An 11,997-nucleotide genomic window follows, 5' to 3' on the forward strand; every position below is an offset into this window, starting at 1 on the left:
GAAATGGCACACAACAATGCTTCCATATCCTCATCCTTTCTTGAGAGTGCATCTGCCACCACATTTTGCTTCCCTTTTTGTAGATGATTTCAAAGTCATAACCCAACATCTTTGTGACCCACCTTTGTTGCTCTTCAGAGGATAATCTTTGTTCTAAAAAGTATTTAAGGCTATCATGATCCATTTTTACCTTGAAGTGTCTTCCCATTAGGTAGGGTCGCCATTTCTTAAGTGCATGGAGTATTGCCAACATTTCCTTATCATAAATAGCTTTGCTTAAAAACTTTCCCTTGATTGGACGACTTTCAAAAGCAATGGGTCTTTCATCTTGCATTAGAACAGCACCAATTCCATTTCCTGAAGCATCACATTCCACAATAAAGGTTTTTGTGAAGTCCGGTGTAGCTAAGACCGGTGCTTGGCACATTGCCTCTTTAAGATGTTTAAAGGCCTTTGTTGCTTCCGGAGTCCATGAAAATGAATCTTTCTTCAATAATGTTGTTAGAGGTGCTGCTATTCTCCCATAATTCTTAACGAACTTGCGATAATACCCTGTCAACCCAAGAAATCCTCGCAGATGCTTTATGGATGTGGGGATTTTCCATTCCTTAATGGCTTTAATTTTGCTAGGGTCTACCTTAACTCCTTCATGAGATACAATATGACCCAAATATTCCACCTCCTGGACTCCAAAGAAACATTTGGATCTTTTTGCATATAATTGTTTCTCCTCCAATAGTTGTAGCACCTTGTCAACATGTTCAACATGATCCTTCCAAGACTTGTTGTAGATTAGTATATCATCAAAAAATACTAACACAAATTTTCTAAGGAATGGTTTGAAAATTGAATTCATCAAACCTTGAAATGTTGAAGGTGCATTGGTAAGGCCAAAAGGCATGACCAAAAATTCATAATGACCCTCATGAGTTCTAAATGCCGTTTTCGGAATGTCTTCAATCTTCATTCTAATTTGATGATATCCCGAACGAAGATCCAACTTGGTGAAGTAAATTGATCCATGCAATTCATCCAGTAATTCATCAATGACAGGAATGGGGAACTTATCTTTAATAGTGAGCTTGTTGAGCTCCCTATAATTTGGACACATGTGCCATGATCCATCCTTCTTGTGCACCAATACTACTGGAGCTGAGAAAGAACTTTGACTCGGTTGAATTATACCAGCCTCTAGCATTTCTGCAACCATACGTTCAATTTCACTTTTTTGGACATATGGATATCTGTACGGCCTGATGTTTGGAGGAACACTTCCTGGAATCAAATGAATAGCATGATCATGATCATGCATAGGTGGGAGACCTTTGGGAGTCTCAAATACCTTGGAATGATTGTCCAGGACTTTTTGGAGATCTGGAGAAATAGATGATTCCAATGTGGAAACATCTAGCGAACATAATTGTGCAATTACACCTCTTTGCTCCTTTTTTAGAAGCTTTGTCATGCCATTAGAGCTGATTATCTTTCCTGGTTTCCCTGCAATACCCCTTAATTCAACTTCCTTTCCTTCCACAGAAAATTTCATGAAAAGTTCTTGAAAATTAAAAGCTATTGTACCCAAGGATTGTAGCCATTGGACTCCTAGTACAACATCAGCACCTCCCATTGGAATGGAAAGCATTGGGCTAGTCAATACATATTCTCCCATGGATAGCTTGATATTATGGCACTTTCCAGAACAATTTATTGTTCCTCCATTTGCAATCATCACTTGACACTCTGGTGCTGGATATAGGAAGCAATTCAATTCTTTTGCTACCCTACAATGAATAAAATTGTGGGTGCTTCCTGAATCAATCAACACTATTACCTTTTTCTTCTTGATTTGTCCTTCTATCTTGATGGTTTGAGGAGTGGTAATTCCTGCCAATGCATTACAAGATATGGTCGGATTTATTTGTTCTTCATCTAGGCTTTGTTCCTGGAATATATTCTCTTCTTTTGACCTTTCTTGCTCCTTTTCTTCTTCCTCTTCACAATCTATGTAGAATAATTTCTTCTCATCACACTTATGACCTTTTGTGTATTTGCTATCACAATTGTAACAAAGCCCTTTTGCTCTTTTTTCTTCCAATTGTTGTGGTGTCAACCTTGTAGGTTGTGGAAGACTATGGGCAACAACACTTCCATCTTTATAGTTGTGAATGGTATGCTTCCTAGTTGCCATAATTTTGCTTTCCATTTTTCTTGCTAACCTGAATGCCTTCTCTAATGAATCAGGTTCCCAAAGGCGCACATCATGTTGGATATTATCCTTTAAAGACCCTATGAACACATCAATCCTATGCTCCTCTGGAATATCTTTTACCCTTATGTTCAATTTTTGGAACTCCTCAATGTGCTCCATTATTGAACCCTTTTGTTTGAGACTTATCAATTGGCTAAAAAAAGTGTTGCTTTTTGTATCCTCATAATGTGCTATCAATTCTTCCGTAAAAATTGCCCAAGTGATAAATTGTTTACGAGAACAAAGCCATTGATACCATACAAACTGATTTGGTTCCAAATATAAAGTTTCCATACGTACCTTTTGTGTGTTTTTCACATTATTGAGATCGAAGAATTGCTCCATCTATAATATCCATGTGGCGGGATCCTTGCCATCAAGCTTCCTCATATCGATTTTTGGAATGTGGTGATTCTTCGATCCAACATTAGCGTCTATGGAATCATGATTAACATTTCTTTTGTTCTCATCATGAGTTTCCTTTACTACCTTTTCACCATTAGTAAGTATTTCTTGTAGAAAATTAGTCAAATCTATCTTCAAATCTGCCATGCATGTCTTCAAATCTGCCATGCCTGTCTTCAAATTTGTGTTCAAATATATCTTCAAATTGTCCATCTTAGCTTCCATGCCATTCATCTTAGCTTCCACGCCATTTATCTTAGCTTCCACGCCATTTATCTTAGCATCTGTTAACTTTTGTGAGCGTGACATTTGTTGCACTTGTTCTTGTAATTTTGATATATCATGTAGCATTTCTTCCTCTTCTTCATGAGTCATGCTAGAGCTTTCAGGTTCCTTACTAGGTGTTTGCATTTTCTTTCCTCGGGGCATCAGTTACCAATAATAATGCTCTACTATGCCCTTTGAATTCCTTCAAAATAAATTTTCAAACCAAGCTTAAGCAAAAATTTAAAAAAATCTACACACCTTTTTTCACTTTGTAGGAGCTCGATATTGCCTCTGATGTATCTCTGTACTTTTCAGTCATCTAGTTCTGAACTTGTGACTTGTAGTATTTCTCTGTGTCCTCCTTCCAATGCCACAAGTCTGACCCAAATTGGATTCTCCAAGGAAGAGTTATGCGAAATCTCCCACAGTGACTCGATTATAGACTAGTTCAGTAGAGCTAACTTGTACGACGTGCCGAGAGTCACTGTTTCAACCTTTGGATCTAAAAAACACCCACAAGAAACTACAATCTGTCATCTTTCTGTACCTTTTTACGAAATTTCAATCCGATCCTCAAATCGAAAGTTATGACGATTTTCCCCAGGTCACCTATTTTGAATGTAATTCAGGAGTCTGCAAAAAGACCGACTTCCTCAGATCATATCTCCGACAATATCACTCAAAAATCTCTGAAATTCAGACCCAAGGTTCAGCGCCAATTCTTCTCAAATGGGTTTTTTTTTCGACTTCTGAAACGTCACAGAAAAAAAGTTATAGCGACAATTCCACGATGACCTGTTTGGAGCAGCGAAACCCTAGAATCCAAAGCTCTCATACCAAATGTTATGAAACCAGCTCAAGAAAAGATAGAAAAGATAGATCAACGCCTTAGAATTCAGCCTCTTCGAGGGGGAAACCTCCTTTACATTACATAAATGAACAATTCTTGGATGATACAAATGACAAAACCTCCTTTCTATATATAGGAGTCTAAGGAGTCACAATATAATCCAGCCGACCTAACAATAATAATATAAAGCCACAAAAATAACAATAGAGGGATTCTATGGGGCACAAAAATATAAATAAGGGGTATAACTACAATAGTAATGGGGTAATCACTAGTATTATAGGGACCCAACAAACTCAATATATATAGGTACAGGAGGCACCACAAACAAACCTTCAAGCAAGGAGTGTAGCTCAAAGGAAAAGGATTAAGCATGATTCGGCAAGAGAAAGACGCAGGAAATGGAAAGTCGATCCTTTGAACACGAGAGTCATTCAAGCTGAATAAGAAAGGAGATAATTAGAAGAAGAGGAGAAGAGGAAGCAAGATGAGTTACTCAACAAGCAACAAGAAGAAGAAGAGAAAGGAGAGAAGAAGAGGAACAACAAAGGAAACCATAGGAGGAAGAAGCAACACAAAGACTAGAGGAAGAACAATTAACTTAGGAGATAGATGAAGAGTTAGAGGAACATGATACCATCCAGCCCATGGATGATGAACTAGGTTCTCCGGAAGAACCTCCTCTTATGGGTGGTCATATCCCATTTGGTGAAATGGGAATCACACCTCCACCTGAAGACAGAGTTACGGATGTATGAAATGTCACGTTTGATCAACTCAAGAAAAGGATCGTGCATCAAAGGCGTAGATACGTCCCAAATGATCCTCAGAATCCAGTCTTGGTATTTACAGAAAAGGTGATAATTATCAATACTAGAAGGAATCCCAGGGCAATCATGGTGGAAAATGTTTCTTTTGCTACAGTAGCACATGACAACTCTGAATACCTATTGAATGAGAATGCATAATTAAGGAAAGAGCTAGTTATAGTAAAGCAATAGGAATAACACCTTGCTGCGGAAAATCAATGGTTATCTTCACACAACTCCAATGCAGCAGAATGGCAGTCAACCATGCAGGAGGAATTGGGTCCAATGGAGGATACCATGGCACGATTATATGATGAAATGATACTTATACATCAAGTAGTGGCCCCTCTTGTTGGTATTCAGAAGAAATCACAAGAACTCTTGAAGCTTCTAGGAGTGGCAAACAAAGTTATTGATTAACTCCAGGAATGGGCTGCCAAATATCTAAATGTTCTGCAACAATTGGTCAGAAAGGATGGGATTGTTGCAGAATTAGACAGGGTACAGTTGAGACACCACTATCATAATTATATCCGTCTAGGAGAACAGACAACTAACCCTATTTCTGCTTATACTTGCCTGCACAACGGTTTCAAGTCTTCAACACAAAAAATGGGAGGCCTTCAATAGGATCACTTGAAGAAATAAGAAACAGGGATAACATATTTCAGGAAATAATGAAGTACATAGAACAAATCAAGCAAGTATCAAAGAAAGAAGGCTTAGAGATCACTAAAGATGTTATTCTACAATTTTCCATTGCACCAATCAAAGCTCACATGAAACTGTCATGGCTATGGAATAATGTACAATCAAGCTCCATGACCATATTGACAGAAGCATTGGAGGTGAAGATGTGGTATGCAACAGACTTGCCGGTTCAGATCAAATTCATATCCACGAAGTTTAGAGCATGCCACACATACATCACCAATGAACTCCATGAGGAAACACATGACTTATCAATTTGATGACATTTTGTCCCATTAGCAATTTCGTCTCATATAGCCACCATATTTTATGTATTTTTCGTATGTAATAAGTCCTATGTAATAAAGTCCAACGGACACATGTGGAATGTGAAAAGACATATGGAATGTAAAAAATCATGTATAGAATATGAAAAGTTGTATGGAAGCCCATAGGTCACAAAAGTTCCAGAGTCACGAGGAAACTCAAGATTCGTTGCCATTTATTATAAATAATTCCTCATAACTCAAGAAAAAGGCTTTTGGATTCTTAGAGTCCTGCCTTGGATTCTCTTGTAGTACATAGGAGATAAATCATTGTTTGGAGAAGCAAGTTGTGGCTTCATGTTCCACTACTGGATCTAGTGTTTCACCTATGTAACAATGTACTTGGAATCTTTCATTTATAATCAGAATCTCTATGAGCCAACACTTCTTCATGCATGTATCGTGGATGTAGTAAGACTATTCTTGTTATGTTTGCAGTATATGTCAACTTATTTACATACTAAGTTTAATGAACTATTTTGTTGCTTAGATATGGATATTGTTGAATAGGTGTTGTTATGTTTTCATGATTGTTGTTTATCATGTGAACTAATTTGCAGGTAATCAACAAGCCTTTCTCTTCGCTCCTGGGTCTCCCTTAGGATAGTATTATTACTTCCCTAATTGGAGGCTCGTTTCCCCTTATCAACCATGGAAGTTCCCTGTGCATCTTGCATTTGGTGTCACACAAAGCTTACATACTTGCTGCCCCAAAGAGGTGTTTATGATCTCTTGTTTATGTATTGCAACCAAGGCGCATCTATAAACCTTTGCAACGATGGCCGGACCGTATAGCTGGACAGGACTCCTACACCAAATAGTGTGAGGTCTAATTGGGACCTCATATCGGAGAGATCCCCTTACATGTTGGTGGTATCCAACACCATCAACAATATCATATGAAAATCTCCATAATCTTCTTTGAAGCACCATCTCCCCATCATGAAGTTCTAGCCACTTCATCAAATCAGGAAGAGCTTTTGGAAATATGTAATTGAGAGGATTGGAAGGTTAAATTTTAATCTAGCCCCATCTCAATCTGTGGAGCAGCTTGGACCACTTCAAAAAAGTCCCACAAAATAGCTCATCAAAAAACTTGAAAGTGCTCATCCTGATGAGGTCAAAAAGATAGGAAGTAGAGGTTCCACTAAACAAGATGGAGGTGATGTAGACAATTCTAAATTCAACTATTATAGATGATATGTATGTTTCATATGATTATGAATTGAATTTTATCTACTAACTTTGAACCAAATTCCTTTAAATAAGTTGTTTCTCATGATGAGAAGAAAGAATCAATGTATAAGGAGTATGATGCTCTCATAAAGAATGGAACATGGAAGTTGATGGACCCTCCATTCGAAACTAAACCAATTCACTGCAAGTGGGTTTATAAGCACTAGTGCAAATTAGATGGCCCACTTAACAAGACAAAGAAACACTCATGGAAAAAGGATTTGTATAGAAAGAAGGTGTTGCTTATGAGAAGACTTTTTCCCTCATAGCAAAATGGGCCACCATCTGAACTCTGATTTCCTTGGTAGCTTGGAATGGATCGAAAGTCCATTAAATGGATGTGAAAACTATGTCCATGAATGTAGACTTGAAAGACATTGTCTTCATGTCTCAACTGGAAGGTTTTGTTGTGATGAGACAAGAATATAAAGTATGTAAGCTCATCAAATCCTTATATGACCTTAAACAAGCATTATGAACCTTGTACGAAAAGGCAACCAAGCATATTTGAAATTGAATTTCAAAAACTTTAATGTTAATGATGCAACTTTATTTGTCAAGAAGGTTGGAAAAGCTGTTGTATATATTGTAGTATACGTAGATGATATATTGATGACAGGGAACAATGAAAGCTATATTACATCCATAAACAAATAATTAAAGAAGGGCTTTGAGATGACAACTTTGGGACATCTTCAGTACTACTTGGGCATTGAAGTGGCTCAACATCTAAAGTACATATTTATTTCCCAAAAGTACATTGGAGAATTGTTGAATAGGTTTGGCATGGTTGAATGCAATCCTCCTCTAATGGAAGAAAATTTGAAGCTCACATCAAAAGAAGGAAATGGATTTGAGGATAAGTACAAATAGCTTGTTATCTACCTCACCGCTACCAGACTAGATATTTCATTTATTGTTGAGATTCTTTTACAATTTATGCAAAAGCCTTGTGAAGAACATTAGTCTGTTGTAAAAAGAGTTTTTAATTACTTAAAAGGAACTCAATACTTTGGACTTATATATTCACATGTGGGTGACTTCAACGTGATTCATTGATTAGATATTCATATTCAGACTTTGATGGATAGAAAGAAAATGGAGTGTTAACTTCAAGTTATCTCACGTGTATTGGATCAACAAATGTCTCCTAGAGGTCACACAAACAGTTAGTTCTAGCAGATTCCACAACAGAGGCAGAATATGTGGTAGATGCAAAATGAACAAAAGGAGAATGTGCAGCTCAGGATAATACTTGAAGATTTGCATAAGAAACAAGTGACTTCCACTCCTCTCCTAATAGACAATATTTCTGCAATCAGGTTTCCCAAGAATCCCAGATTCCGTGATCAAACCAAGCACATCAACACAAAGTATCATTTGATTCGATATCCTATAGAAGCCAAGACTATTCATTTGTGACATTGTTCCACAATGAATAAATTGTAAACATTTTCACCAAAAATTCATTAGAGAAAAGTTTGAAAAAATCAGAATGATGCTTAGACTCACAAACACCCCTTTAACTTGGGAGCAGCTTTGGACATAATCCTTTGAAATTTTTATTGTAAATAAATTAAAACTAAGAAAATATGAAAATAAGAGAACCTTAAAAAACAAACCAAGGAATCACCTTATCATAAAAATATGATTTCACATTAATAAAATTGACATCATGGAGTTACTCAACCTTGGTCACAAATGTCATCATAAAAAGTATCACTACTCAATTCATTAAAAAAATATTCAAAAACCATATGCAAGATTCAAAATTGTTTAAAGCTAAACATGTGATTAAGTGAAACACATGTGATGGCTAACTTGAAAACTAGCGTCCATGGCATGTAGTATGAACCATGTAAATGGAAGCAACCCAAAAAACCTCCAAGAGAAAAGGTTGTATAAAATACATAAGAAAAAATTACATAGGGAAGAGGTTGCATAAAATACATAAGAAGAAATTACATAGAATAGATGAAAAAAATACTAAGGAAAAATACACATGGCCCTTGCGCAAGGATAACACAAATCGAAAAATAGTCCAAATTTTATACCATCTGCTTCTTTAAAAAAAATTACATGAGAACACTAAAGTTGAAACGCTTTCTTCTTCATTAAATTGAGTACATGTAAATCAACGGCAGCGCCTAACCAGCTATATATCGCGTATTCAATGCACCCGGAGATGCACGCGACATAGCCTGGTAACACGCAAATTGCTTTTTTTTTATTTAGTGACGAATTTTCAAATTAGTGTGTTAACGGATTATCTCGCGTGCATCTCCGGGTGCATTGAATACACGATATATCACTGGTTAGGTGCTGCCGTAATTCAACGATTGGTCCATACACTTTACCGAGCACTACGTGTTCCTTTATGAAAAGACTAAATAAAACCACCACAAAGTTCATTTCGAGAACAAAATAATTATTAAAAAATAATTAATGGAACAATCTACACTCTCGTGTAGAAATGTATACGGTGACAACAATAAATATTTGATTGAATTTCCATTCGTTTGTGGCAATCAAGTTATCCATTTTTATTTGGTAACTATGCCACCACGTACCTCACCTGTCACAGGCAATCAAGTTATCCATTTTTATTTGGTAACTATGCCACCACGAGCACTTATATGAGTCCAAATCCATCCAAAGGGATGAAGATGATAGCAGGACGAAAAGAAGCAGAGTAGCGCAGGAGGTGCTGGTATGATGTCAACAGGGCTCACCTTGCCGTCCACTCCGTTTGCAACAACTGATCATCAACACAATTTCACCATTAACAATGCTCTCCATCGATTACCTGCACATTTATGTCCCTTCAAAACCAACACTGTTATTTTCAATAGAAGAAGAAGACAACTCTCCATTTGTTCTGCAGTCCAAGAGTCAAATAAGGTAGCAGACAAAGCTAGCAGCAGTAGCAGTAGCAGCAGCGGCGGCGGAGGCGAATCAGCGGAAGAAATTACTAAAAGGTTTGGTCTAGAGGCTGGTCTATGGAAGGTATGTCTGCCTGCCTGCCTGCCTGCCTTACATGCCACTGTGATTTTCCACTTGTTTTGCCTTCTCTGTATTGGGTATTGTGTTTCTGCTGTTATTATTCATTGCATTGGGGTTTCCTACTATTTCTTTGTCTGTTAAATCTGTGGGATTGTCTGTGAAATTTTGAGTTGGGTTTTGAATGATTTCTCTGTGGTATTTCTTTGATGCTTTGAATTGGGGTTATGTATACAACTATGTTCTCCATGGACTTTTCCTGCTAATGTTCTGAATTGAATTTGTACAAATGTTTGGTCTGGCCATTTGTGTGATATTTGAGTTCTTTTGTTCTCTGTATCTCTCTGTATCTCTCTGTATGTCTCTGTATCTCTCTGTATCTCTGTATGTTCTGTGGGTTTTTTTTCTCTTTTATGCATTAATTCTGGCATGGGAGTAATTTAAATCGTTATTATATTTCAGTTCAGTTGGCTATGCTTATTAGTTAAATCTGGTCATGGTATGATTTTGAATTCTGGCAGAGAGTAGAAAAACTGATAAAGTATATAACATGGAATGCTGAGGCATTGTGTTTATCAATGTTTTTCAGATATTCACCTCAAAGGATAATGATAATGGGGAGGATGCCAAGGGAAAGAAGAAAAATCAGGCTAAGGAGTTGTTAGCAAGATATGGTGGGGCATATCTGGCCACCTCTATCTCGCTTTCTTTAGTTTCCTTCAGTGTTTGTTACTTGCTCATAAATTCTGGAGTGGACGTGCAGGGCTTGCTTGACAAGGTATGCAGTTCACAAAATATTATTTCTTGGGAGATTCTGCTTGTTCATATTTCACATCATAGGAATCAGTGTTTACCTGAATGCAGTCACTTCAGTTGCCCACACAAAAACTCCAATTTTAAAGGCTCTTGGAGAGCTAAGGCTGACTGTGGCTTTTTCATATTTAGCCGAGAGTTGAAATTGGGCTTAAATTAGAAGAATCTGAACCTTTGTAGTTGTCCCTCATGATTGGATTTTGTAAAGCTTTCATTTCATAGCTATTAATTTTCAGCATGATTGCATTTTGTAAAGCTTTTATTTGTAGATATTGATTTTCATCATGATTAGATTTTGCAAGACTTTAGATTCATAAAGCTCATAACTTTTTCTTAGTGTATACTTGGGTTTGAAAGAGTAACCTTGAAGCTGTCAAAATCCTTGGACTTCAAGCATCTTTTAAAGAAATTTTTCATATGTTTCTATCAACAGGTTGGAATCCATACTGATGAAACAGGAGAAAAGGTGGGAACATTTGCACTTGCATACGCTGCACACAAAGCAGCTTCCCCGATCAGGTTTCCTCCAACCGTTGCCCTTACACCCATAGTTGCTAGTTGGTTCGGTAAAAAGAGCAAGGAGGAGGAGGGGGAAGTAAAGCAATAAAGTGGGCTGAGAACTTAAGTTGCTCCTATGAGAGGCTGAAGAGGCATTTGTATGTATGTATTGAGTCTTATGTTAGTTCATATTATTATTCGAGAGTTAATTAGTGTCAAGTCCATATAGTGGGTATAACCCTGACCTCTCATGTGCTTCTGGTTATATTTTTCTAGATATACTTGATTTTCACCGAATTCATAAGTTATAGTGCCCACTTTAGTATAATAAGGAGATAACTCAACTTCAAGAGATTTTGTGCATGGTATGCTCTCTGCATACAATACCCAGATAAGGTGGCAAACTTGATCAAAGTTTGAAGTAGTAGATGACTTGTAATATCTCTGTTTGAGTATGATTTAAGCTATTCATACCCTTTGTTCCATTAGTGACATTGTATCTGAAACTTCCAATAAAATATGTAAGTCTTTGTCAGAAGTGCATATCGAAAGTATTGTTTAATTTGGTTTGTCTTCCTCTTGAGTCCTATTTCCATATTCATATGGGAAAATCTTATTTTGTTGAGCCTATATATTGATATGGTGGCATCTTATAGTGCTGAGCCTAAACAGCAAGGTTGTAGTTACATATGTTCTACTTGAATATTTCCTCCTAACGTATCATGTATTCCACTGTCCCAATGTAATGCTATGACTTTTATGTTCACTTCCATTGATCTCATTTTTTCTCTGTATTTCATTGGACGCTTATGTTTTGATTTAGCATGACAAGTTTTTCAACAGATAAGAAATCTG

The 11,997-nt window shown here is 36.9% G+C and overlaps 1 protein-coding gene across 1 annotated transcript; it reads left to right on the forward strand.

The window, feature by feature from the left end:
- Positions 1–9,467: 9,467 nt before the first annotated feature.
- On the forward strand, positions 9,468–11,685 carry LOC149227564 (FAM210B-like protein). The gene is made up of 3 exons (XM_089377816.1): positions 9,468–9,837; positions 10,421–10,609; positions 11,078–11,685. Exons 1-3 carry the CDS (start codon positions 9,544–9,546, stop codon positions 11,249–11,251), a joined length of 657 nt encoding a protein of 218 aa, XP_089233942.1. The 5' UTR covers positions 9,468–9,543; the 3' UTR covers positions 11,252–11,685.
- Positions 11,686–11,997: the final 312 nt, after the last annotated feature.

The sequence above is a fragment of the Pinus tabuliformis genome, chromosome J (genome assembly GCF_031772625.1).
Source record: "Pinus tabuliformis cultivar Carrire ecotype Pingquan chromosome J, CPIR1, whole genome shotgun sequence".
Classification (NCBI taxonomy): domain Eukaryota; kingdom Viridiplantae; phylum Streptophyta; class Pinopsida; order Pinales; family Pinaceae; genus Pinus; species Pinus tabuliformis.

Excerpts from the sequence above, each read along its gene's own strand:
- LOC149227564 (XM_089377816.1), top strand. The coding sequence starts at position 9,544 with ATGATGTCAACAGGGCTCACCTTGCCGTCCACTCCGTTTGCAACAACT. Across the intron at positions 9,838-10,420 it reads TAGAGGCTGGTCTATGGAAG|ATATTCACCTCAAAGGATAA; the intron begins GTATGTCTGCCT and ends AATGTTTTTCAG. Across the intron at positions 10,610-11,077 it reads TGCAGGGCTTGCTTGACAAG|GTTGGAATCCATACTGATGA; the intron begins GTATGCAGTTCA and ends TTCTATCAACAG.